Raw genomic sequence first — 26,006 nt, forward strand, 5'->3', positions numbered from 1 at the left:
AAATGTGTTGAATCTGGAGGAAGAAGCTCTTGTCTTTTTAGAATAAATGTTTATATGATTTCTCATGCTGTTTTGGTGGCAGATGTGACACACATGGTTGGATATCTTTCGTTTCCGAAGAAAACCAGTAAATTTGAAGATATTTCATTTTTGCATATGCAAGCTATTTTGCTCAAATTTCCTTTTCTAATTTAAATGACTTGTGTGGACACATATTGCCACTTTATAGATACCACATTCATTTATATTTCACAACTAAATGTAATCATACAAAAGCTACCTGATTTCCATGATTTTGAGCACCTTGAGTAATATGCAAAGCTGAATAAATCTACACAGATCAACAGAGATAGATAGATAGATAGATAGATAGATAGATAGATAGATAGATAGATAGATAGATAGATAGATAGATAGATAGATAGATAGATAGATAGATAGATAGATAGATAGATAGATAGATAGATAGATAGATAGATAGATAGATAGATAGACCTTACAATATATATTAAAACGAAATAAACTTGGCCATTTTTTTTAGAATTATGAGTTGAATCTATGGTGGAGGAAGATGCTCTTGTCTTTTTAGAATAAATGATAAAATGACTGTTTATGTTGATTAGTCACAGCACATTTTAATATATCTAACAATTGTTTTAATCTATCTATCTATCTATCTATCTATCTATCTATCTATCTATCTATCTATCTATCTATCTATCTATCTATCTATCTGTTTTTGATAGTATATTTCTGTCTATCTCTATCTGTTTATGAGTATTTTCTTCATATTCATTGAGCAACAGAAATGTTTTCAGCAAACGTACAAGGTCACTAAGTTCTGCAGAGACTCTAAAGCCATAATACAATTTGGTGAAAAGAAATATAGGCCTATCATAACAAAACCGAGAAAATCACTACGGGAAAATGTCCTCCTTTGTCACTTTTAGTGGCAGTTTTGACATGAGTGCTGGTTAATGTCTGAGCTCGGTGATATTACCTCCTGATAGAGACTAGAGATTCTGTAGGCTATTGTTGTGACTGTATTCTGCTATCTATGTACTTACATCCCCATCTAGTGGTAAACAACAAAATGGCTTATACTGTGAATGTACAGCCCAAGACTGTCCACTAGGTGACGTGATGTAACCACGTATCATTTACATGTACAATAGCTTTGAAAATGACTTTGTAAAAAAAGTTTAAAGAGTAGAATAAGACTCTTCTTTCTTTTTAAGTTTGTTTTGCACGCGAAATAGTGATTGCTCATACATTGCTTAGTGTCATAACCTATAGGTCAGTGCTGTTTGGCCTCCGTCCAGAATGTCTTTAAAAAATCTTTAGAATTTCCTGCTTGTTGTCAGCCTCTGGTAAACACACTCACAAATGCATAGGATCCTATACTGGTGGTGTTTTATTCTTTAATGCATTGCTCTGTTTGTCTCGTGTTTGAATGCAGTCTGCATTTGAAAGCATGACTGTGCAAGTGTAAAGAATGTTATAGGCCACAGAGTCCGAGGCTCTATCCTGTGAATCTGTGCCATGCAAGCAGAGCCAGAATGGGAGCTTGTAAAAGTGGCTCAATGGAGGAGGGGTGAGCCTAAAATTACAACTGACTAGTTTCCTTTTAGCTGAGACGCTTATCAAAGCAGTCAGATGTGTATAATGCACATTACACATGCACAAACACACTCTACAGATGTACAAAAGGTCTTTTGATAGATGCACATCTCTCTTTTCTCAAGTGTTCTCCTCTGAACCAAAATGACACGTCTGACAGGCCGAAAATCTGATTATGTAATTATTAAAGGCGTACATAATTACTTCAAATGTTTACTTTAAAAAAGGTCTGTAAGTGATGTAAACTGCACACAGCAGGATTATGGATGGTTTATAATCAGACATGTATGTATATGTGTGTGTGTGTGTGTGTGTGTGTGTGTGTGTGTGTGTGTGTGTGTGTGTGTGTGTGTGTGTGTGTGTGTGTGTGTGTGTGTGTGTGTGTGTGTGTGTGTGTGTGTGTGTGTGTGTGTGTGTGAAAGAGAGAGAGCGGGACAGCCAAACAGTCACTAAGGTGGCAGATGTGACACATGGTTGGATATCTTCCATGTTTCCAGAAAAAACAGTAAATTAATATATTTGAACTTCGCATATGCAAGCTATTTTGCTCAATTTTCCATTTTTAATTTAAATGACTTGTGTGGACAGACATTGTCACTTTAAGTTATAATTGTATACTGTATATACACATATAGTATAGCCTACACACATTAATTTATATTACTTCACAACTAGATGTAATCTTTCAGAAGTTACCTGATTTCCATGATTTCGAGCACGTTGAGTAACATGCAAAGCTGGATAAAGCTAGCAAGACAGACAGACAGATATATAGATAGAGAGGTAGATAGAGATATGATACTATCAAAATAAATAGACAGTCAGATAGACAGACAGGCAGACAGATAGATAGATTTGTCTAAATTAAAAATACTAAATAAACTGAAATAGTTTTAAATGTGACAAATTAATTTAAGAATCAAATCATAATGATGTAGGTAAATGAAGGTGGATATCTAGATATATTGTTATTAAATTATTAGTTTTTTTAAACATAAACATTACTGTTGATCTTCTAACATTAAAATAAGATCAATTAGCCTATTATGACCAATTAAATCTATATATTTTTAATCACATATACCATATATTATGTGAAATGCGAAAACTTTATGGTATTATCACGGTAGCCATGTCAAAAATCACTGCAATAAAGTACCTTTTTGAAAATGAACACAGCATAAAACCCACTCCAACAATTCACATTTCACATTTGAGCATATTACAGAATGTGGGAATAGTGACGTACATCACACACTTAAAGATGGAAGATTAAATTATTTTTTTTTCCCAGTCAGAACGAAGTATACATTCATCGTATCATTCCCATCAGCAGATATTGCTTTGTAACGCAGGGCTGGAGTAATGGAGCTCGGCCGCTAGGGAGTGGATGAGTATATTTCTCTGGCTGTTTTTCAGCTCGGGAGGGGGAGACAGACAGGAATGAAAGCTTTTCCTCAGAGTTGAGGAGCAGGTTGGGCTTCGGTCGCGAATGAGCGTTAACAGACCGACCGGCGAACAAGAGGAGTTTGTCGAAAACCGCTTCCATATTTTACAAACAGCCGCACGAATGGAGACGAGGACATGAGGCGGAATATGTGTAGACTTTGCTCGGAGCGAGACATGAGTCCAGGATACTGATTAGAGTTGACACAAGCCCAGCTCCAGTAGCAACTCTATCCACACTTCACCTCCAACCCCCTCCTTCACTCCTCAACCAGGAAATCATCGAGCTGTGCTGCTTATCCTTCTTCCCACAGATTAAACAAAAACACCAAAACCCTCGGTGGGTTTATCCATGAGGATCTCGTCGTTTTCTCTTTGGGTTTCGCCTCTGGAAGTTCGGCTTTACATCTGAAGGGAATCTGCACTGTCGTCGAACAATGAGGTAAAGCACGTCAAAGCACATTTGTTGCCCTCGCTTTTGTGTGTACTTAGTTTTGCGCGCTACAATGTAACGCATAGTATGGATAATGACTGAGGCCGCATGTGGGACTTCGGTCTGTTAGCCTACTCACTTTCTGTCCTGTTACTCGCACCTACTGGAGGTGGGGGACCATCACAGCAAGTGTGTCCTTTCGGAGCGTTTACACACTCCAGCTCGTCCGTTTTTGCGTGGCTTTGACAGCCAAAGAGTTCTTTCTCGCGTTGCTCTATTGCTGAATGGAGCTGGACATTTATTAATAATTTTGCACTGATTTCTCTGGAGATACTTTGAGTTTGAATGAGTTTTTCTCCAAATAGGTTCCCTTTCCGTTTTGAGAAGGTGATTTTAAACATTGTGTCAAACGAATAATGTCATTAATTGTAAAAACACAGCATTTTGGCATCTAAAGCTATACATTTTAAATAGCGTAAATGTGTTCGGTTAGAGAGGCCTATCCCTTTAAAAACAAGTTTGGCAATTTTTCAGTTAATTTTTTGCCATTAGGCTACTTACTAGCCTTGTAATATGTAGCCTACAATGTATTTATTAGAAAGAATTTAATGCTGACATTTCTAAAAAATATTTATTTGTCAATAATTAGTCGTTTACTGTACAAACATAGTGCAATGTTGAATAAACACACGATTGTATAGCCTATACAGATTATTTACACATTTATTTATTTTTACACTTTTTTTAATTACAATGTTCTGATAAAGCAAAGAGAACAGTTATGTTGACACCCAAATAAATCGATTTTCCCTAAACTGAAAGTAGTTTTTAAAATAAGGTGCACCTGCTTTGTGCGCTAGATGTGATCTTTTGAATAACATTAATGGCTTTTTACAAAACACACAGTTACACGAACTAGTATCGATAACTGTATCCCCAGGCGGTGTGCACGAAGTTGTGTATATTGTGCATGTTGAAAATGCAGCTGTCAACCGGTAAATTGGCCCTTTGTAACACGTAGCCAGTCCTCTTTTGTGAGCCCTCCCTGTTCCTTCTGTTCTGGGAGTTGGCCGCGGCGCGAATTCAAAAATCCTACTGTGGGGAAGGTTTGGCTCATGAATATTAATTAGGTCACGGGACATTCACCCAGTAGCGAACGTCAAACATCCTACTTAATATTCAAGACTAAATCCTTTGCCATAGTTGGATTTGTAATTTGACTGTCAGGGCAGAACCCGGAACTAACCTACATTTGCGCCATGTATAGAGCACTGAAGCCTGATAATTCCACATCCTGCTTCGGCCTGAGCAGTTTTGCAGTTATAGAGTTCAAGGGCACTTTTAGTTTAGTTTAAGACAAGACACGGGTGAAAAACAGCCAGAAAAACAATACATTTCAGCCAGAAAACAATACATTTCCGCCATTTTTTTAGGAATAAAATGTATAAAATCAGGTAAATTTTTTAATAAACCTCTCTGTAAAAACCTTCAGGTTATGGATAGGAATGAAAGTGTTACATTTGGTGTATGTAGGCTAAGAGCTGCTGAAGTGGAGATTTCATTTTGAGAAAACAGCCTTTAAATACGTTTTGTAATTGAAATCTACAGACGCAAATAGATAAAGTGCTATAAAATCAACACTTAAAAGTGTATTTCTGGATGTTTTCTTTCCACTAGTTTGAAACAACACTTTTTGAAATATCCCAAAATCTCAAACTGATGCATACATTTTTTTTTTTGCGGCCTGTATGTCTTGCCCATGGTCTTGCCTTAAAATAAACAAAAACACACTACATATTTTTCAGATTTGAAAAAAAAAAAAAGAATCACTACACATTTTTCACTCAAACTGACATAAACAAAACCTGATGGTCATATTATCTTGTAGCATGATTTGAAATGTTTTATTTTGTGATTGAACTGACGCAAGGAAATCTGACCATCTGTACAAAGGCCAAAGGAGTTAATGGTCTGTATGTCACAAATTAGTTTATATTAGAATAGTGTAGAATACTGTTGTACAGAATCTTAAATATTTCTTCATTATACGTTTATTAAAAAAACAAAACAAAAAACATTGATTGGTTTTATATTTTTTCTCCCAATTTGGTCTCAGACTTTAGGACTGTACAATGAAGCAAAATTTTGTTAAAGACAGCTAGAATATGCTTTATAATAATAGCACACCACATATAATACACAACAAATAATCACAAGAAATCCAAGTGACACAAGGCAACAGGAAATAGCTTTCCAGATTCTATAAAGTGGACAGATACTTCCTACTGTGTTGGGCAACCATCCAGTTTTGTGTAAAATAGGGAAGCGCCAGCACCAACATGTTCCTCCAACATCTTGAGAATGTAAAACACTCGTTTTGCTATGTAAACAACAACAGCAACCTGCCTGACAGGTTTTCGTCAACGCAACTCTTAGATCTGTCTCGCACCGAAATAAGAGTGCATTAAATAAGCATATACGCTCTAAAACCTCAGCCATGCATTTCTATGCAAATTTCAGTTCAGCGACGTTATCAGGCAACATGTTGGAGGGTGACATTTCATGCCATGTTGCCATTGTGACACACAGGAAACTTGGCTCAGGGAGGCCTGCTGGGTTCAAGCAAAAGGTGCCGAGTACGCGCGCACAACCATGAGTTTAATGTGTCGGGTCTGGTTGCATAATAGATGGAGAATGGAATGTTGTCACATTTACAAGTTTATTGTCCTGTCATGATGTGGAACGTCAACATCAGAATGCATTGGAGCGGTTAGCGCCTCATTTTGAATTTTGCCAGGCCACCCAATGTAACAATGGTTTCTCAAACTGACCTTGTTATTTGGGAAGCCCGGTATTGAATTCATGGGAACCCAGGCTAAGTCACTGACCTGCAGTCCCTGGGTTAAGATTACAAAGAACAATCAAAGTTCCAGGGTTATTCAAACACTATACATGGTCCTCTTTAGGCTACGTTCACACTGCAAGCCTAGTGCTCAATTCCGATTTATTTCTCAGATCCGATTTTTTTTTTCTTTCTTTTTTTTCTTGTATAGCTGTTCACATTGTTGTTTTAAATGTGGCCAATATCAGAATCCAGTGTGAACAGATCATTTGGTCCTGTACTGACCTGTATATGCAAAAAAAACTATAAGATGATGTCACGCTGTCATTCGGAAGTAAACACGGAGGGCATAAAGTAAGCGATTACGCGTTTATTTATAGTGTGATCTGCCGCGGAAGCCAGTGAATTTATGCGCAGGCAATCTAAAAAACAAAGACGAGGATGCGAAAAAAGAGCAGATTTAAAAAAAAAAATATGAAACGAGCCCACATGTTTTTCTTGTTTATGTGACATTGTAATAATTGTTAGTTCTAACACATCACTGTCTTTCCACTGACAGCTTTCACAACTGTCTTGGTAATGTCGGGTATATGTAAAATCTTTGAAGTGACTCCCATGAGCGCAGAATTGTGACGAATGTGGCTCTAGAGTGACGTAAAAGTCGCATGAATTTCCATTGAACTGTTCTGACTGAGGTCGAATTGAAAATATAAGATTCCATGTGGTTTGTGCTGTTCACACTGTCATGAGAAAAACAGATCGGGGTCGGAACCACATGTGAGGAAAAAAATCGAATTTGGGCCACATTTGCATGCAGTCTGAACGTAGCCTTTATAAAATTGAAGTATGTAATTTACCAGTGGCTCAGAACAGGCTCCAAATCTTGAGTGGCTCAAGAATTACTTAACTGTTTAGGGCCCTATGAAATCCGAAATGTTCCCAGATGAAAATTAAATTATGTTCCAAAATTCCATTTAATTTTTTCCCAAATGAGGTTATAGATATAGACCCTCATGCGTTTCTCTTAAAATTGTACATTTTTACTTGGGGGTGATTTTGCATGAATTTGTACGGTGTAAATTACTATCTGAATGTCAATCATATGAACTTGTAAAATGTGAAATAACAACCTCGTGAAATTTGTCTCATGAGATTGGGTTGGAAAAGCTCTTAGAGCAGCTCTGCAGATGAAATTCATGTGTGGAGTGTTCTTGTATAGTGAGGCCACAGATGCTGAAAATATCAGACGTAAAGACGTGATTTATTCACTTTAGATAAACATTGTGTAGGTAACTATAGTGTACTCTATTCTTCGTACTCTATATAGCTTTTATTGTGGCTGCGGTGTGTCACATGACAAGCTTGGTGCATTGCCATGGAAATAAAAAGGTGATGCATTCTAAAATAAGTCACCGGGGGGCTCAGGCTACGTTTACGGCTCTTGTTTACACTTTTGCATTTTCGTTTTAAAACCCATAACTTTTGCTACTCCAGAGTTTTTGACACTTGAAAACGGAGGATTTTGGAAATGCTTCAGTTTGAAAACCCCTGGGTTGCGTTTTAGTGTAGACAGAACAAAACGGAGACTTATGAAAACGAAGGCGTGGCTGCCCACATTCGCTCCCTGATTGGGTCTCCTCTCCTCTGGATCATTGCATATCCTTCCCTGATTCGTCAAGCTCCTATCAAATGACCATAATGCTACTGGAAGATGACAATAACAGACCAGTCTTGACGGTGTAAACAATAACATGGAGACGGAACTGCAAGCTTTGCTGACTTTGTAGTTCTTTTTAGCAGCCATTGTGCAGTTAAACTCTGCATTTTATAGTGGACGGAGATCTTTTCTGAAACGCAGTGGAAACGTCAGTATGGACGAGGATTGTTTTCATTTTAAACCGCCGTGTTAAACTTAAAACTAAAACGCCCATAGTGTGGACATGGCCTCAGTTAGAACATTTAAAACTTATTTGTGACGGGGACAGAATGAAATTCTGTTATACAGTAAAACATTTTTTATTTTATTTGACTGATTGCTTTACCATTTCAACTGCAGTAGATATATTTGCATGACTATTAGTGATGAGGACTGGTTTTAATATATTTACTAAGGGTGTCAAGATTTCGATCTTAAATCGAAATCGATCGGAATTTTTTTTTTTTTTTGAATCGATCGAATTAAAAAATTGAATCGTCGATGCTGCCACGCCCCCATGTCACGTCTGGTCGGCGTGCCAAGCGGGAAAAAAACACGTGTGTTGAAAAGTGACGTCTATTTGATGTGTGTTTACATCTGGAAGACATATATTTTAGAGTGTTTGCTCATCTGCAATACGTCTATAGGACGTTTCCTGTCAGATGTCAAATAGACGTTTAGAAGATGTCTTTAAGATGTAATGATTTAAAATGTATGTTAAACTGACATCTTAAAGATGTCTATCAGATGTTAGTAAACAGCAGATGCTTTCCAGATGAAGTGATCTTGAACAGACATCTTGCAGACGTATGTGTGCTATCTGGGGAGTCTATGGTCAACCTCCTCTAACTTAGCTACAGCCATTCAAAAGATAGCATGGCAACTGCAGATGCAGGAGACCCATCAACAGAACTTGAACCCCCTCCTATTTCATTGAAGTCGCAGGTGTGTAAGTTTTTTGGATTTCCAGTGAGTTATGTTGACAACGTTCGCGCTTCAAAAAAGCCACAGTTTACTTTGCAGACATCCCAAGTCTCGCGGAAGTTCCTGGAGTCTCCCGCATATGGATAGCGGCTCCCTGATGGCCGCAAATTAGTCAGTATCCCGGAATCTAGAGTGAGCGAGCGAGCAAGAGCGCGCAATCGCGCATGCGAGCAGTAGCACCTCAATGCAGTACATGAGATCCACGGTGAGGAGTCGGATCAAGATCCAAGGGGTGGAGATGGGTAGGAATAGGGGTGGGTTTAGGGATCAGGGGGCGGAGATGGGTAGGTTTAGGTATATGTAAGGTGGGAGGAGTTGGATCTGGATCCGACTCCTCCCCGTGGATTTCATGTACTGCATTGAGGACCATCTCCATGCGAGACAGAAAAAACTGTGCTCCAAACCGTATAGCGCGCGCACGGGAGAGAGCGAGAGATCTTGCGTATGTGCCTCATGAAGCGCATGCAAGACAGAGAGCATCCTGATTGGCCGGTTTCGGCTTTAAAAAAATAAATGTAAGAATCGAATCGAAAATTTAATTGAATCGAGGATTTGGAGAATCGTGACACCCCTAATATTTACACATTAGAGCATTGTAGAAACATTGAGTAATGTGAAAATATACAGAGGAAGACGCATCCCAAACAAGTCAAAATGAGGAAAATCTTGTTAAAGGAGTCATAACCTGTAATTTTCACTTTTCCACGAGAATCAATGTATGTTATGATTGCCTAACGATTATACATTGACCGGGAAGCCGATATTCAAAAGTGAAGCGTTTGTTTACCCCAGGGTTCGTAAACCAGCCCACGTGCACGCGCACTCAAATACGATATATTTTAATTTCTCCCCCGACTTGACGTCAAGACGGGGCAGGATATACCATATATGGACACCGCAGACATTATGCTGCAGGAAGTCCGCCCTGCCCCTCTCCCCCTCATATTCAGTCAAGAAAAATGCAGAAATGTAGTGCACACGTGAGTTGCTCTGTGGTTGACTGCCAGAATCAACATTCAAATGTGTTTTCTCTACCAAAAACGGACCAAACTACCAGGGACCAGTGGATGAAATTCATTTTTAATGACGCTGTTCCAACAACCCTATCAACTGGCTCAACGTTAAGTGTCTGCCCTAAACATTTTACACAGGAATCCTTTACAAATTTGGGGCAATATCAGGCGAAGTTGGCCTCGAAGCTACGTTTGGAAAAAGGTGCCATTCCAACAATCAGGGACTACATCTCCGTTAATGTAATCTACATTAAATAAAAGGTAAACTTATGTGGGAGAAAATAGCAACAAACTTTTTAGCTCGTTACTGATGTTAATGTATATCTCAGTCAAAATGATTGTCTCTACCATTCAGAGACATGTTGATGTAGACGTCCTTCCATTGACTCTATATCTTCCGTTTCCAGCTCTGGTTTAGAGTCTGGCTCAAACATATATGGTTGAATTCCGTAGGTCGCGGCCATGGGTCGCGGCCAGGTCGGGTTCATTCACAACTTGCACCATGATGTCATTTTGGAATGATATGCTGAAGTTACCTGTGGTGTCAAGCCCCCTCCTTCCTGCCACCAATCAACGCGCCCCTCATTTGCATTATTAAAATGACCGTCCACGACATCCAAAATATCGCATCAGATCTCGCGAGACAATAATGCATTCAGAAATAAGGATCAGAGGAGCTCTGTGTTTATTTTTTTCCCACTTTTCTTTTTTAGAAGGGCCTGAAAGACTATAATAGAGCGTGGGTATCCAAGGTTACTAGGTTATGACTCCTTTAAGGAGTGTAAAAGGAAGTGTAGTGGAGTTGTTATGGCGTGTCGTTGTTATGGCGATAGTCTGTTTTGTCTAAGCAATGGCACACACATTTTTGAAATTGAAAACATTGTTTTTGCAGTTCTGTTTGGTGCCCCTAGTGGAGCTGAAATGGCACCCTTCAACTTTATGTGAAAACACAAACGCACAGGTGGTCCGCAGCTGGCTTTCCACACTTGCTGTGTAATCAGTCCAGTTTGTTCCTGTGTGTATTTCTGTCACAGCCTGTCATCCTGGAAGTGCATGTCTGATTAATGGCAGCGCTGTGATTCACTGCTGTTATCAGACTGATGACTGTGAGGGACTCGCCCAGCATGTCTTTATCTAAATGACTTCAACTCTAGCGCTTCTACGGGCTAAAGGGTTTAGGGTGGCACTGGTGGCTTCGCGCCCCATGCCAGATGCTGCAGTGTGGTCCTTCTGCTGCCGGTATTTAATTTCTCATGATCCTGGGTGATTACAGACCATTAGATATTGAAATGATATTGTAGAACAAAGGGGTCAACTAAAATGGGTTTTTTAATGGCTGAGACAGATTTCTTGAAAATAGACTGATGGCTGATATAACCATAGAACATAAAACATCAATTTAAACATCTTCAAATGAGATGGACACAAAATTACTGAAATGATATTGAACACTTGCTGTCAATTAAACATCATTGTTTTGGTCAACGATTTCGGCCCCGTGAAACCATTTCAACGGATACCGAAAATTGCTGTTTTGGATGAAAATTCTCGTTTGCCGAAATTTTGGTGCATCACTACTTAAGACATAACTGTTTAAGTGAATTCTTGCCAAGATGGACATAATTCGGACATAATTCTGTGTGGATCTGACTGTTCAAGTGCAATACGCCACGAAAGGGAACTAAATTCGGATCGCATGCTTTTTCTGAAAAATCCAATGCCAATACATCAGTTCCGGGTGTGTCAGTCAGAAAATACTTACTTTCTTGAAAGTAATAATCAAGATGTGTACACGTGTATTTATGTTGTACTTAAAATATGTTAGTGCTTGGATTTTATAAAATGTGCCGTGGAAATACTGTGGTGTAAATGGTACTGCAGAATCTTTACCAGTTGAAACATTTATACCCCTCCACCCTTAGCTAATGGTTTGACCAGAATATTGGCTGAAATATTGGTTTAGCTCTAAGGAACCGCAAAGTAAAGTCATGTTGTCAATTGTATGGATGAATGTGTCAGTTGGTCAGCTGTGGGGAAAACGGTCTTCTGGGTCTTCACAGTATTGACTGAATATTATTGAATGGATTGATTAACTCAGAGCAGATGTTTGCCCTAAGTTCACTGGATGGACTTTACGTGTAGCCTGGCTGCTACTTCTTAGCAGTTTACTCCATCACCAATGTGACTTAAAAGAAGGTGCATTTATTGTTTGTTATGAATACCTCAGCAGCTCTCAGGATACAATTCGATTTATGCAAATCCTTAATGCTTTTAAGAAGTTAAGAACACAGTAAGGATCTGGAGTGCTGGGTAAAAGCAGAACATTAAGATGAGGGCTGAGATAGAAACATGAAATGACAATTAGAGATGCACCGGTCAACTGGCCATCAATCAGAACCATTTTTGTTGTTGTTGGCTGATTTTGTTCCAGACTTGCGCACAATCTGCATTGCCCATTTCCTATTTCCCAAAATATTATTTGTGTGGAAATATGACGAAGTCTGTAAACAGGACGTTAACAGAAGCCAGAGACGAGACATGCTGAAGATGGACGCAAAAAAGGAGAGGAGAGCAGAGAAAATACTGTACCAGGCACAGCAAGCTCACTGTTTGTAATGAATGTAAATTAATATATAATAAATAGAAATAATTAATTGGGGGGGGTTATATGAATTTATACCATGGTCTGTCTGAATACTCGATTGTGATTAAATGAAAGGTGTTCCAAGTCAGTTTAATCACTGTTCTATATTAATGCGCTACATTATATTGACAGGGATTGTATGGAAAAAAGTTATCTTGGAAAATCAAGGATATTTGATTTAACTGCAAGATAGACAATAGGGATGTATCAAAATTGCATGGATGCACCTTTGTTTTTGGCAGTTAAAGTGTCAGGCAAAACGTAGCTTATCAAATTTAGTTTATATCAGTCTATATGGTTGACGGAGAAAAGCAGAGTGCATGTTTAACTGGTAAACTTCGGCTGGTAATAATAGATGGACGATACACTGACAGTAATGAGCTAATGTTTAAAGTTGTTTTCTCTCCTCACATATCTAAACATATGGCTTGTGTGGAGAGGTCAAATACTGTATCTCATTTGGTCTCCATCAACCCTAAGTGGACATCATTGAATGTAAATCCTTGTTGAAGAACATTTGCAGGAAATAGTCACTGCCAAGCAAAACCATTAAAGGGGATCTTAGGCAAAGCTTAATGACTTGCACCGCAGTGATGTTGAATGCATGATTCTGATTGGCTAACAGACGTTTTGAGGTGTTGAATACTTCATATTTGTGCTTGTGCATATGTTGAAAAATAGTTCTCAACTGCATTACAAATCTGGACTACATTACATCACTTTGCCAAATTAAGAGCCTTGCAGCCTACCATAGAGGAACCAGAAGTAAAAAAATGGCTTTACATTTCTTAGTAGTGAGGTAACACTGCTATTTTTGAAGTACTTACCAACTAATGGCTTTGCTATTTGTTGAGAAACTGCTGGCTGCCTAACACTGTGGATAGCCTTATGCACAGTGTGCAGTAATTTTCAATAATTCAATGGATTGTCATTAATTATTCTTTAGGTTGAGGACTTGCCCTCATACACCACTTGTGTATCATCATACACAAGTCTTGTGTTATGAGCAAAACCAAAAATGGCTGTTTCATTTCAAGTGTTGTTCGTCATGAAGCACACTTGGTTGCGTAATTACAGTCTTTCTTGCCTCAACATGTCTTGATTCTCTTTGGTATTTTTTATGGTGCTGGCCCATCGTAAATCTTTCGAATTGCAGCCCTTATTCTTACCATGAATCACCCGCAGCCATTGAAAGCTCAAATGCGTATTGATCTGAGCCTCTACGTATTCAAATGGCTTAACATATATGAAAAATATCTGCCTTGAATAAGATGAAGGCAGATCTGGACATGCAAATCTCAATACTTAAAGCAATCACTGCATGTTTAGAAAAATTATGAAATGTTTCAATGTATGGCTTATTTACATCAAAGCTGCTTGTAACAACTGAGCTATTTATATTGAGTCCTTTGTCAGGGATCAACAGTCATGTTCTGGATGTAGAAATGTAATTCCTTTTGTCCATAAAGGAATTGCTTTTTGCTATAACATTAACACAGCCAATTAAGAAGACAGACCTAAATTTAGGGCTGGTCAAAGTTGATATATGCTTCTGTAGAAGCCAAAATTGAATTTATTATATATAAACGTATGTCTGATTTTTGGTAAAGAACTACACTACCCATGATACAAAAGAGAAGGCCAACAGTCAAAAGATTTGCAAATAAAGTCTCCTCATACTCTCAAACAACTATTTATTTGGTTATAGTTGTATATTTGTATACATATAATCATAGAAATAATACTATCATAATATAAAAACATGTAATGGTATTTAAAAATATATATATTTTTTTATCATAATTTCTGAATTGATAATGTAATTTAAGTTCACAGTATTGTACTTTTCTTTTTGCTTTGAATTGAATGTTATAATTAATCTCAGAGCGGGTTGGTTTTGTGTATGGTATTTTTTTAAATCTATATGAAAAATACTTCTGTAACAGGGATTGCCAAAAGTGGGATGTCACTGTTACGCTCTTACACTAACTGTGGAGAACCCGTTTTGGATTTGTGCAATTGTGGAAATCCTTGAAAGACTTGCGTTAATATAAAAACAATATTACTAAAAAAAGTCCCCCGGCTGAGAATCTCACTTCTCTTTCTGGATTCAAATCTAATATGATGTCTCAGAGGTCCTTTGAAATCTATTTAACACGTTAGATCAGTAGTAGGGGTCGCCCTGCACCCTGTGGCGTGTGTATTTGCTCCGTGTTGTTGGCCTCTGTTCTCACAGGATCCTGGCGCTCGGCCAGAGTCACACTGCTTAGCTGGGCCTCTGGCCTCCTTACAGAGGCTCTGTCACGCCCTCGCCAGTTGCTGATTGGTTCATTATCCGGATTTATTGCTTTTGAATGGCTGGTGAAACAGCCCTTGGACAAGATTAGGTGCATGCATTGCCACAAGTTGCTTACAGAATCCACTAGATTTATATGCTGGCAAAATCCATCCATTTCATTCTTTCTGAAACGCTTGTGGGTGTAGTTGTTTTTAAGTAAAAATAACTATTCTACATTTATCAGCTCGGAATTCTCTTAAAACAAAATAATGTACTGATTTCTGATATTCTACTGAAATGATGTATGTTAAAATGTGTAGAGCTACACTCTACTCGTAGCTGAATACACAATAAAATTAGCCAAATATTTAATTTGTTACACAGAAATCGCCAATCATCTTCACAAACTTGTAAGAACCCCTTTTGTCAACAAAAGAGAAGCTTTAAAGGATCCCTGCAGTTTTCCACCAATAAAACCGCTTGCAGGAAAGTTATGAAATTTGGCACACAGACAGAGGACAGTCTAAACTGTTACTATGGTAAATTTGGATCCTCAGCAAAGACCACAAGAACCGGACATGTCCTCTGCACAGACCTATGACTAGCTTCGTCGTCCCCATACTGGCGTGATGAATCTGATCTTCATATTCAACTATATTATTGATTTGACTGCACTGACGCTATTTGGTGAGAACTGAACTGACAATGACGATGATGACATCACTGTTTTTCTGCAGAACTGCTTTCGAGTTTAAATGAACAAATTGAATAACTGAAAACTAAAATCTTTACAACGGAACTAAATCAACACTGACCTGACTTCAGCTGAGCAATGACACTATTTTCTTTTAGAGCTGCTGTACAGCTGAAATGAACTGTTTGCATCATTGAATCATTTTCCTGTTATCATAGTAAAGCTTAGGGCTGTCAAACGATTAATCGCGATTAATCGCATCCAAAATAAAAGTTTGTGTTTACATAATATATGTGTGTGTACTGTGTATAATTATTTTTAATACATAAATATCCACACATGCATGTGTATTTAAGAAATATTTGCATGTATATACTGTATATAGACTGAATGTAGCCTATATATAATGTATATTTTATATAAATATAAACATTTTATATATATATATATGTTATATATAACATATTTTTCTTAAATATATACATGTGTGCATTTATATACAAAATAATTATACACAGTACACACACATATATTATGTAAACACAAACTTTTATTTTGGATGCGATTATTCGTGATTAATAGTTTGACAGCCCTAGTAAAGCTGCTTTGAAACAATCTTGTATAAAGCACTATGCAAATAAAGGTGACTTGACTTGGAGTCTCTAACTTAAACCCTCTAACTGTCCAAATTTGCACTAATGTTTATGCTAATAACGTTTGAACCGTAAGGACTACAAAACAAAATTTCCTCTGATTCCTTGGCTCAAGACGATTCGAATGCACTCTATGACGTCATTTTCCGTTGAAGCATTTTGTTGTAGCCTAAAATGTTATGTTTTTTTGAACGCATTGGTGTTATGAAACTCTTCGGCATGATGCCTTGAAGGTACTCATTTTAGGGCAGAGAAAAGTAATGACATTTTTAAGAACACTAATAGCTTTTGATATATTTAGCCTATTTTATTGAAACTGGTCTTGATAGATTCCCTGAGTAATACCAAAAACAATGATACCAATTATGACAGTGTCGCCAGATTCAAGTGAAAAAATAAATAAATAATGTTTTTGTGTTGATATACCGAACCATTATTGTTTAATGAAGCAACATTTTTGATGGCATGATGCCAAAACAAATCAACTCAACAAATCGATAAAAAACTATTGCGAAATGAGGGCATTTCCATTAACCCATGTTATCCTCTCGTGACAAGTCATTCCAAAAATCATAGCAATGGATGTTGGTAGGTTTACGTATAGAGCAGTCACTGCACTATCCATTATTTTTAATCGAAGGAGACGTAGGCATGTTATCCATATCCAAGCATTAATGGCAAGGCAAGCCCCTTATACTTGGGGAGCGTCCGCGTATGAGCTGTTTCTCCCTCTCTGCTTCAAGGTCTTGATAAATTGTGGCATTTCTTTGTTTGTTTAGAATCCAGTATTCCCTTAATACTTTTGTCTTTTCATCTTTAAAGAATGATCGAATTTTACGTAGACCAGGTGATCTTTTAATGCGAAAATACTGTTTCCATTGCAGTTTTGCAAAATATTCCTTTTTCGAATTGCCTGAAAAACCACCTCATGCGAGGGTAAAAACTTTTTTGCGATTATATGGGTGTTTTTGTCAAATTGACGTGGTTCTATTAGGTGTGTTTTCAATTCGCAATTTCAGTTTGCACAATTTGAAGGGTATTGGAAACGCGGCTTATGTCACCCCACTTCACACCTCATAAATTTGGTCACAGCGCCACCAATTGGTTAAAAGTGATAAACAATTAAATGATATTACCGGTGATTCTATAAGACTTTTGATTAAAAAAAATAGAAAATGTCTTTAATTACTCATTGTTGCACTTGCAGTTGGTCTGATACTCCGTGCTGGGCGTGCGTGGCCCCTTAAATTGTTGCTTTCAGCTATATTTATTATATTATTATTTTTCTTAAATACTTAATTTTATTTTACAGTTATATATGACTGACCACAATAATGCTTCTTATATTGCTTAATATTTTTATTTAGTAATAGTTTTGCGTTTAAAACAGCTTTTGTTCTAGATACAGTTGCGCATAGTTTTTCAAGTTGCTTTGCTAGTAGGTTTATTCAAGGATCCTGGAGACGTTGCCATAGCTTTTCTGGATTTAGTCTCTGTTTTTTTTTTTTTTTTCATGTAATCACAGACAGACTCCATGGTGAGATCAGATCTCCATGTGGAGCATACTGGCTATTGTCAGACTCCTTGTGCATACAAAAATCTCACTGGATTATTACAATTAATGGCAAAAAGAATGTTTGGAAATGTAAACTGATATTTCCTACTGACACACTACAGCAAAAGATATAAATAACTGACTTAATTTTTTTTTGTGAAATTACTAACGTCCTCGTACACACCGGGACGAATATCGGCTCGCGTTATTCGTCAGCGTTTTTCAACGCGTTTTTTGTGTTTACACCCAAGCGATTTTCGCTGACGATGAGCCGAGTGAACATGCAAATTCATTACCTGACATTAGATGGCGCTTAATGTAAAACAGAAATACCCCGGTCCACAAAGTGGCGCTGCGCAACTACGCTTCTGACACTCGCTTGTCACTCAGAAGAAGAGAGCAAGTTTGTCGCGTTTGTCATATAGTTCTTTATTGTCGTTGGTGTCTCTTTATAAAGACACCAACAAGACCAGCAGCTCTACATTCATCTAGCCTTGCATCTTCCTCGTCTTATTTCTTCCCGGCAGAGTGTAGACGCTGTATATCTTCTTCGCCATTACGTATGTGTGCTCGGCAAGACTGTTTTGTGTTTGAGCGCCCCCAAGTTGTTTTTTACTGTAACTTCAGAAGCTCCAGACACGTGAGCAAAAGCAGCAATCTCATTGGTCGGATAGTTTTTGACGCGGCGCGTCAAACCAAAAAAAACGAACCCGAGGCGTTTTTTAAAAAATGACGCTTTTACGCGTGGCACACTCACATTGGCGCCCATTGTTTAGTCACGAGGCGTTAAACGTCGGCGAATAACGCGCGCGAAATTCGTCCCGGTGTGAACAGGCCTTAAGACTTTTTCACAGTACTGTATTCTGTATTCACAGTACTTTTAATTGGTTAGAAGGTTAGTTGACGCATCAGCATAAATCATTGTGAGAGGAGATTGATGTTTAAGGGGGGAAATTGAACTTAAAAGTTATCGGTGGCACATTTTAGATGTCATGGTTTACATTTTTTTGAAATTCAAATCTAACCCCTCATATTAAGGAAATGTGTTGCTCAGGGAATAGCAAAAAAACGTTAGAGCCGGATTTACATAGACATCCAGGAAACCAACCGACTCTTAATCTACTGAACAGCTGAACATGAAAGCTGATGCCTCATGGTGCCAACAAAGCTCCTGATTGAAACAGTCAAATTTATTCACTGGGGTCTGCTGTGGCTTGTCTTGATATGTTCTTTAACAGCAGGAAGTTGTTGTAGACCCTGAGTGTTTTTTACACAAACAATAGCCCTTAATCTGTGATGCATTCTGTTTTATCGATCGTATTTGTTTGAAGAACATTTATTTCAGCATTTGAATCCAGACAACACAACACTGATACTCACTTGCACAGGTGGTGATGTCATAACAACCAGCTGTTCTGCAGAGAACAACCGTTTTAAACACACACTCTGGAGAGAGAGAGAGAGAGAGAGAGAGAGAGAGAGAGAGAGAGAGAGAGAGAGAGAGAGAGAGAGAGAGAGAGAGAGAGAGAGAGAGAGAGAGAGAGAGGAGAGAGAGAGAGAGAGAGAGAGAGAGAGAGAGAGAGAGAGAGAGAGAGAGAGAGAGAGAGAGAGAGAGAGAGAGAGAGAGAGAGAGAGAGAGAGAGAGAGACTGTAATGGAGTTTAATGGACCTGGTGGTAAATGAGTCTGTGATTTAGTCTTTATTAGCATAGATCTCATGTCTCAGAGTGTGTCTAGACAGATGCTAAGAAATTCAATAGCACCATATTATCTCTACAAAAATGTTGATCTGTGTGTGGCATCACTTCCATCACAAGGCTCCCCTGGATATGGAAACCTAGACATCATATATTTTAAATTACAATTGTGATTTCCAAGACAAGACAAATAAAGTAGACCCTTTACTGTTTCGAATGATGTATTACTCTTATCTGACCAACAATTTCGCTGTTATCAGGAAAAAATGCAAGTGACCTCTGCATGAACACTTATGTTATGTGCCAAATAATTGCACGCATTTATCTAGGTGAACATTAGAGTGAACGGCCATGTAAAGTTGCTAACATTAGGCTCCTACTTATGTGTTTCAAATGATGAGGTCGATGAATGATTGGTGAACATTGGATTTACTTGCCCGACATACTGTAATTACCACATGGACCAGCTGTGTTAATGATCACGGACTGCGTGACTTCGCCACTTCCTGTGTATTTTTTTTTTCTGCGACCAACCAATTAATTAAGAGTTTTCAACTAAGCCTCTTTTCATCAACTAACATTTAGTTTAGTTTAGTTTTGACCACTTCTGCCCTGATTTCTTCGAGGGGATGGGGTCTATGTGTGGGTAAAATGTACGGGATTTTTCAGATCTTTCGATCAAATGGACGAAATAAGCCTGTGCAATTTACATATTAATGCGAAATGTGGTGACGGAAAAAAATTATGTAGAGCAGTTTTTGTTTCTGGTCTGATAGCCACAAGTTCACTCTGAAAGTGCGTGTAAGAAATCAGGAATGCTGAGAGAACATTGTGCTTGGTACATTACGTTTTTGTCTTCAAACCAAATTTTGTCTTCAGCCGACAAAGTTTAAATCCTGTCTGGCCACCGTGCTTCCCATAATGTTTACGCATTAGGTCAATAGGCAGAGAGTAGGCAGTCTTTTGTGGCTGTTCGAATGCATTTGACCACATGAGCATCTACACTACGAAAGCAAGCCAATCGAATGCGTTTTCGATTACCTCTGGACGTGGTCGAAAGTGGACAACTCAAAACGTTTTAGACCTCGTTTACACCTGTATTTAGCATTGTCTACCTGCAATTGGATTGACAAAAACTCTTCTTAAAGGGATACTCCACTTTTTTTGGAAATAGGCTTCAAGAAACTTTACTACCGTACCATGAGAGCAGCAGGCGTAATGATATGACGCAGCGCCTGAAAATAGGCTACCTTCCGTCAACACAACGGAACTATTTTCAGGTGCTGCGTCATATCATTACGGCTGCTGCACTCATGGTACGGCAGTGAAGTTTCTTGATTATTACGCAGGAATGAGAGTATAGTTCCTAGCCATATCAGCCTAGAAAATCGCAACTTTACATTTTCCGTCGGTCTTAGTGCACGATGTAACTACAGAAGAGTCAAGTTTTAAATAGGAAAAATATCGAAACTCTTTGGTGATTTTTGTTTGAGAACTGCTAATGGTCTTGTCCACTTCAATGATGTATGCTAAGCTATGCTAAAAGTGGTACCGCCAGAACCGGAGATCGGCTGAATGGATTCAAAAACGGTAAAACTCAACAGTTTAACTCTGGGGGAGTTGTAAAATGAGCCTATTTCCAAAAAAAGTGGAGTATCCCTTTAATACCAGGTGTAAACAAGGCCTCATTTGAATGAGAATCATTGTTTAGTCTACAATAAAAGTGTTCTCATTTGAGATTGCTGTTGGGATCTGAGATTAAGTGCGGCAGTCAAATGGACAGCCTGAGATAAATTGGTCTGGTGTCCTGGGATGTCTGGTGCCTGACCCCAGTGTTGGCCGTGGCTCTCGCCGTTCTGTTGCAGATCAGCATGTCCAGACCAGACGATTGATCCCCAACAGATCTCCAGTAATGAATCGCATTTGCTGCGTTATTAACTCTAGGAATTTAATATTACATTTGCCTTTTTGGTTCTTTAACTGAATCCACTTCGATATTAACTACAAGCTCCCCTGGAGTATTACGGATGAGCATGTTAGGACAACAGGGAGCGTGAAAGGGGGCTCTCCCAGGACAAATATCTGTCAGGGGGGGATGTGCACCAACCTGTAAAAGGATTTAAGAGGAAAAACCTACTGCTGTGTTTGATTGGCCAAATATGGCCATGCGGAGTGCCAGCCAGGGACGTGGAGAAGGAGGAATGTGTTTGTTCTGTCACTTCTTCAAAGAGCTTTCGCTGCATTTCGAGGAAGCAGTGTTTTAAAGGGAAAGGCCTCTTATAAATTACAATTGTCATCACTTCTTATCACTCCATACCTGTATGACTTTCTTCTGTGGAACATAAAAGATATTTTGAAGAATGTCCTGGCCTCTGTTTTCCATACAATGAAAGTGAATAATGGTTGATGTTCAAATCAGTGTTAATCAAATCTAAGATGATACATCTAATGGTTAAAGATTGAATTTGACGGCTTCAAATGTTAACTTGCAAACTTTTTGAAGGGAATTAGGCTGTTAAGATATCAAAATTAAAAGTCAGTAAAAATATTAACAAAAAAACTAATTACAAGAAACAAGACAAAAAATACTATAGAACAAAGATACAAATGAACTAAACAGTGCTTTGTTTTTCAGATAGGCAATGTCTAGTATTCAGGGACAGAAATTAAATAATAAAATGTAAAATAAAACAGTCCATTGTCTTCATTAAACTAAAGAAGTGATTCAGTCAAGAGCAATGAGTCAGAGTTTTTTTTTTTTTTGGTAAAAAAAAAGCAAAATTATGAGTACAGAATTGTTCTCTTTTCCGTTTTGTTGCGTTTTTAATATTTATTTATTTATCAAGGATGTCCCACTCCTTATTTGCTCTTTCATAAATGTTTTTTTCTCTCTAACATGTCAGTACTGTGCTAAGCAGATATATTTACATGCCGCAATATAAATGATATAGCAAAATCTCTTTCGAATTGCACGTTATGTTTGTCTTCGTCATGATATATCGTCATGCTGCCCAACGTTAGTTTACAAGTCATATTGAACTACTTTCATGGTGCTTGATTTGTTGTTTTGGAGTTTGACAGCATCAGTCCCCATTCACTTTTATTATATGGGAAATATACGGTCATGGTAGAAAACGTATCATTTTCTCACCCTCATGCATGTTGTTCCAAACCTCTATGGCTTACGTTCTTCTGTAGAACATGCAGATATTTTCAAGAACATTGTAGTCCAAACAACATTGGACCCCACTGAGTTGCATTAAATAGACAAAAAACACTGAAACATTTAAAAATATTTTTTTGTGTGTGTGTTTTCCAAGTCATACTGGTTTGGAACGATATGAAACCGAAGTAAATAAGGACAGAATTTTCATTTCCTCTTAAGAATAAATATGACCTGAGATCTTTATCCAAATCTTCATCTTCTTCACAGAGATCAAAATTATGTTGTATATTTTCTCTTAATCAAAATGAACCAAAAATAAATGTCTGGAAAAACTATGTAAAACAACCAAATGCTTCTAGTATCTGTGGAAAACTGTTGGTTGGCTTTCTTGGATGAACTGCTTTCTTCAGGCCCTTCCACAAAGTTTTTATTGGGTCATATCAGGAATTTGACTAGGCCTTTCCAAAACATGGCATTCTTCTGCTTTAACCACCTACAAAACCCACGTTCCAATTATTTCTGAATGCAGTGTTTGCAGTGACTTGCTCCTTGCTATCCTGCCATAGATTTGGATCCTGGATCATCAGGGATTAACCTTAGCCAATGTTTTTTTTTCAATGCAAAATTTTATTTTCATAAAAATTAAGTTAAAGGACAGTAATAAAATAAAAACAAATTTCAAACAACAGCAAAAAAATAAATGCAATAGAATAAAAAGAGATATGAAATAAACCCGGCTTCAATTTTTTCAGGTGGACATACAGTATTATTCAGGTAAGAAATATTACAGAAATTAAAGTAATAAAATGTAAAATGCTGGATAGTCTTCATTGTAAAAATTAAATACAGATTAATGCTTACAATTAGTTACAAAAGTTATTCAGTCAATAGCAGATAGTGATTTTCTTTGTCTTTTGTTCTTTAATTAACACAACAGACAGCAGCAGGAAAATTAGACTACTGTCACTTTAAGAGTTTTATGCACGGATCCAATATACTGTTACACAACTTGCGTTATCTTTCTCAATTCGATTCCAAAACTGACTGTGTTTAACTGAATACTCACCAAGACGGGTATTTTGACACCATTTTGTGTGAATTATTTGACCGTTTAAGGTACGCCACTGATTTTGGTACTTGCGACTCTCAAGCTGTTTGAGAGGCGGCTTGTGCACGGTACTTATATCAGTGGTGCGCATGCTTTCGGTGTGAGCGCGAAACCTGCAGGAATTAGTAAAACTATGTGCAATACGAGCACTTTTTAACCGATGAGACGAGTGAGTGAGAGGAGGCGGGTGTGTGCCACTTCGCCATCGGAGAGAAGAGAGCGAGAACGTGCAGCTGACGTTATTTATTGCCTGTGCCACTGGCAACAAAACGGGCCAATCATGCAGAAAATCTGCGGATTCTGGTCCCTGGTCAATCGATCAGTGCATCATTAGTTGTTACCCTGGAGTTCTTTGTAGCTATTAAACCTCTTGCTCTTGGAGTGTTTTTGTTGGATAACCACTATTAAATGGAGCACCTATGGACCTCATGGACCTATGAAAAGTGTTTGTAACTGTCTAGCCTGGTAGATAGGTCCTCCGAAATCTCTTTTGATCGAGACGTGGCAACTCTGGTCCTGGTTATGCCTGGTAATAGGATACATTTTTGTCGATCTGATCAAAAGTGAACAACACTATATGCAGGTGTAAAACAGGGTCAAAAGTGTTTGAGCTTGTCCACTTTGATTGCTTTCGATGCTCATGTGGTCGAATGGGGTCAAACAGCCACAAAAGACTGCCTTCTCTCCGCCTACTGACCTAATACGTAATCTTTGTAGGACAAGAAACAAGCATTTCAAACTTTGCTGTAAATACACAGATTATGGTTGAAATCGCAGCTGCTTGCTTTATCCTTTTCATTCGCCCGTGGTCCCGTTAACATGGATTCGTTCAGTCAATAATATTTGTGTGTAGTACTCGCACTTCTGCAAAAGTGATGTAGAATATGAGAAAATAAGAGGGGTGTGTCTTGATGAAATCTGAACAGAAGTGGTCACAGTAGACGCATTTAAAACTCATCTAAATACCAGATGGAAACAGGGCAACAGAAACTCGGTGTGGTGAGAACCAGACTCATGATAATAAAGACCAAGGATGATTCTTTCAGTCGAACAGGGCTACGAAACTCCCATAAATCTTTTCTTACATTAAACAACAGTAAAGCCTAATGTATACTTCAGCCGCCCTGCGTGTAGCCTAGTTTTGTGTCCAGGCGGTGCGCGTACAACAGCAAATGTGCGAGTGACTTGATCACTTGAAAACAAAGTCCACTAGACAGTGCGCACGCGCCAACCTTGTCTTTCCTCGCTCACTGCCATAGGAGCATACTTTGAAAGACTCGCGCGCTCAACTGTGCGCAAGACGGAGCAGAACGTGGAAAATGAAGTATACTCAGGCCTTCAATGAGGGATTCGTACAATGGCATTTTTATTTAAGGAACGGAAAAGCCACTTAGAATTGTGCTTGGGTTGTTTTGCCTTTCTACTGTTAAGGTAACTTTTCTTGCCTGATTCAGTACTGCTTACAGAGAAAAACTTTAAAAGCTGTAGCCCGCAGCACTTCAAACATCAAGCTGAGACTTGTGAGAAAATAGAGACATTAGAGCAAAGCAAGTATAGCGCTCTAGCTTTGCCTCGTCTCAGTCTTTGACAGGCATCACAGACCTTCCTTTAAAGTTCAGTTCTGAATGACCAATTAATCTGTATTGTCATTATTAAAATAGTCAGAACCAAAATAAATGAATTAAAAACCAAAGGAATTACGCATGGTGCTGTCTAACAAAAAATATTTTTGTTTTGCAAGCTCCAGATATGTGACGTTTTTAATGCAACTTAAGTTGTCATATTCTGACATCCAAAAGTTCCATGTTACTGCCATTTTTTCTTAGCATTACCATAGTAGGACCTTGTTTCTTTGGATGTACCATGCGATTTCTTGGAAATACCTAATCATTCTGATATGGTGGTGTTGGTTGTCTTGCTCAACATAATTCTTCCAGTAATGGGCTTGAACCAGTGACCTTAGAATTTCACCCATGGAAAGGACAAGTATCCAAAAATGAGTACTTGAAAAAGTCAGCAGTGGTCGATCATGAAAACAGTTTTTTCTTTCAACTGCATAATATTTCACACCAATTAATTTTTAATTTTGAAATCCATTTTTAATGTAGACGGATGAATCCTCCTCACCTTCGAGTATTTGGTAGAAATCTATGTATTTATGGCAAATTTAGTTTTTGC

At 38.1% G+C, this 26,006-nt stretch overlaps 1 protein-coding gene across 1 annotated transcript in view; it reads left to right on the forward strand.

Annotated features, from left to right (window-relative positions):
* The first annotated feature begins 3,034 nt into the window (after window positions 1-3,034).
* vaspb (vasodilator stimulated phosphoprotein b) overlaps window positions 3,035-26,006 on the forward strand; it is a 57,117-nt gene continuing 34,145 nt past the window's right edge. Inside the window, exon 1 of the mRNA XM_056243852.1 lies at window positions 3,035-3,508. Coding sequence (XP_056099827.1) covers window positions 3,504-3,508 — 5 coding nt within the window. The 5' untranslated portion in view covers window positions 3,035-3,503. The remainder of the gene's footprint in view (window positions 3,509-26,006) is intronic.

This window comes from Rhinichthys klamathensis, unplaced genomic scaffold, assembly GCF_029890125.1.
Source record: "Rhinichthys klamathensis goyatoka isolate OS25496 unplaced genomic scaffold, OSU_Roscu_1.1 h1tg000852l_1, whole genome shotgun sequence".
Lineage (NCBI taxonomy): Eukaryota > Metazoa > Chordata > Actinopteri > Cypriniformes > Leuciscidae > Rhinichthys > Rhinichthys klamathensis.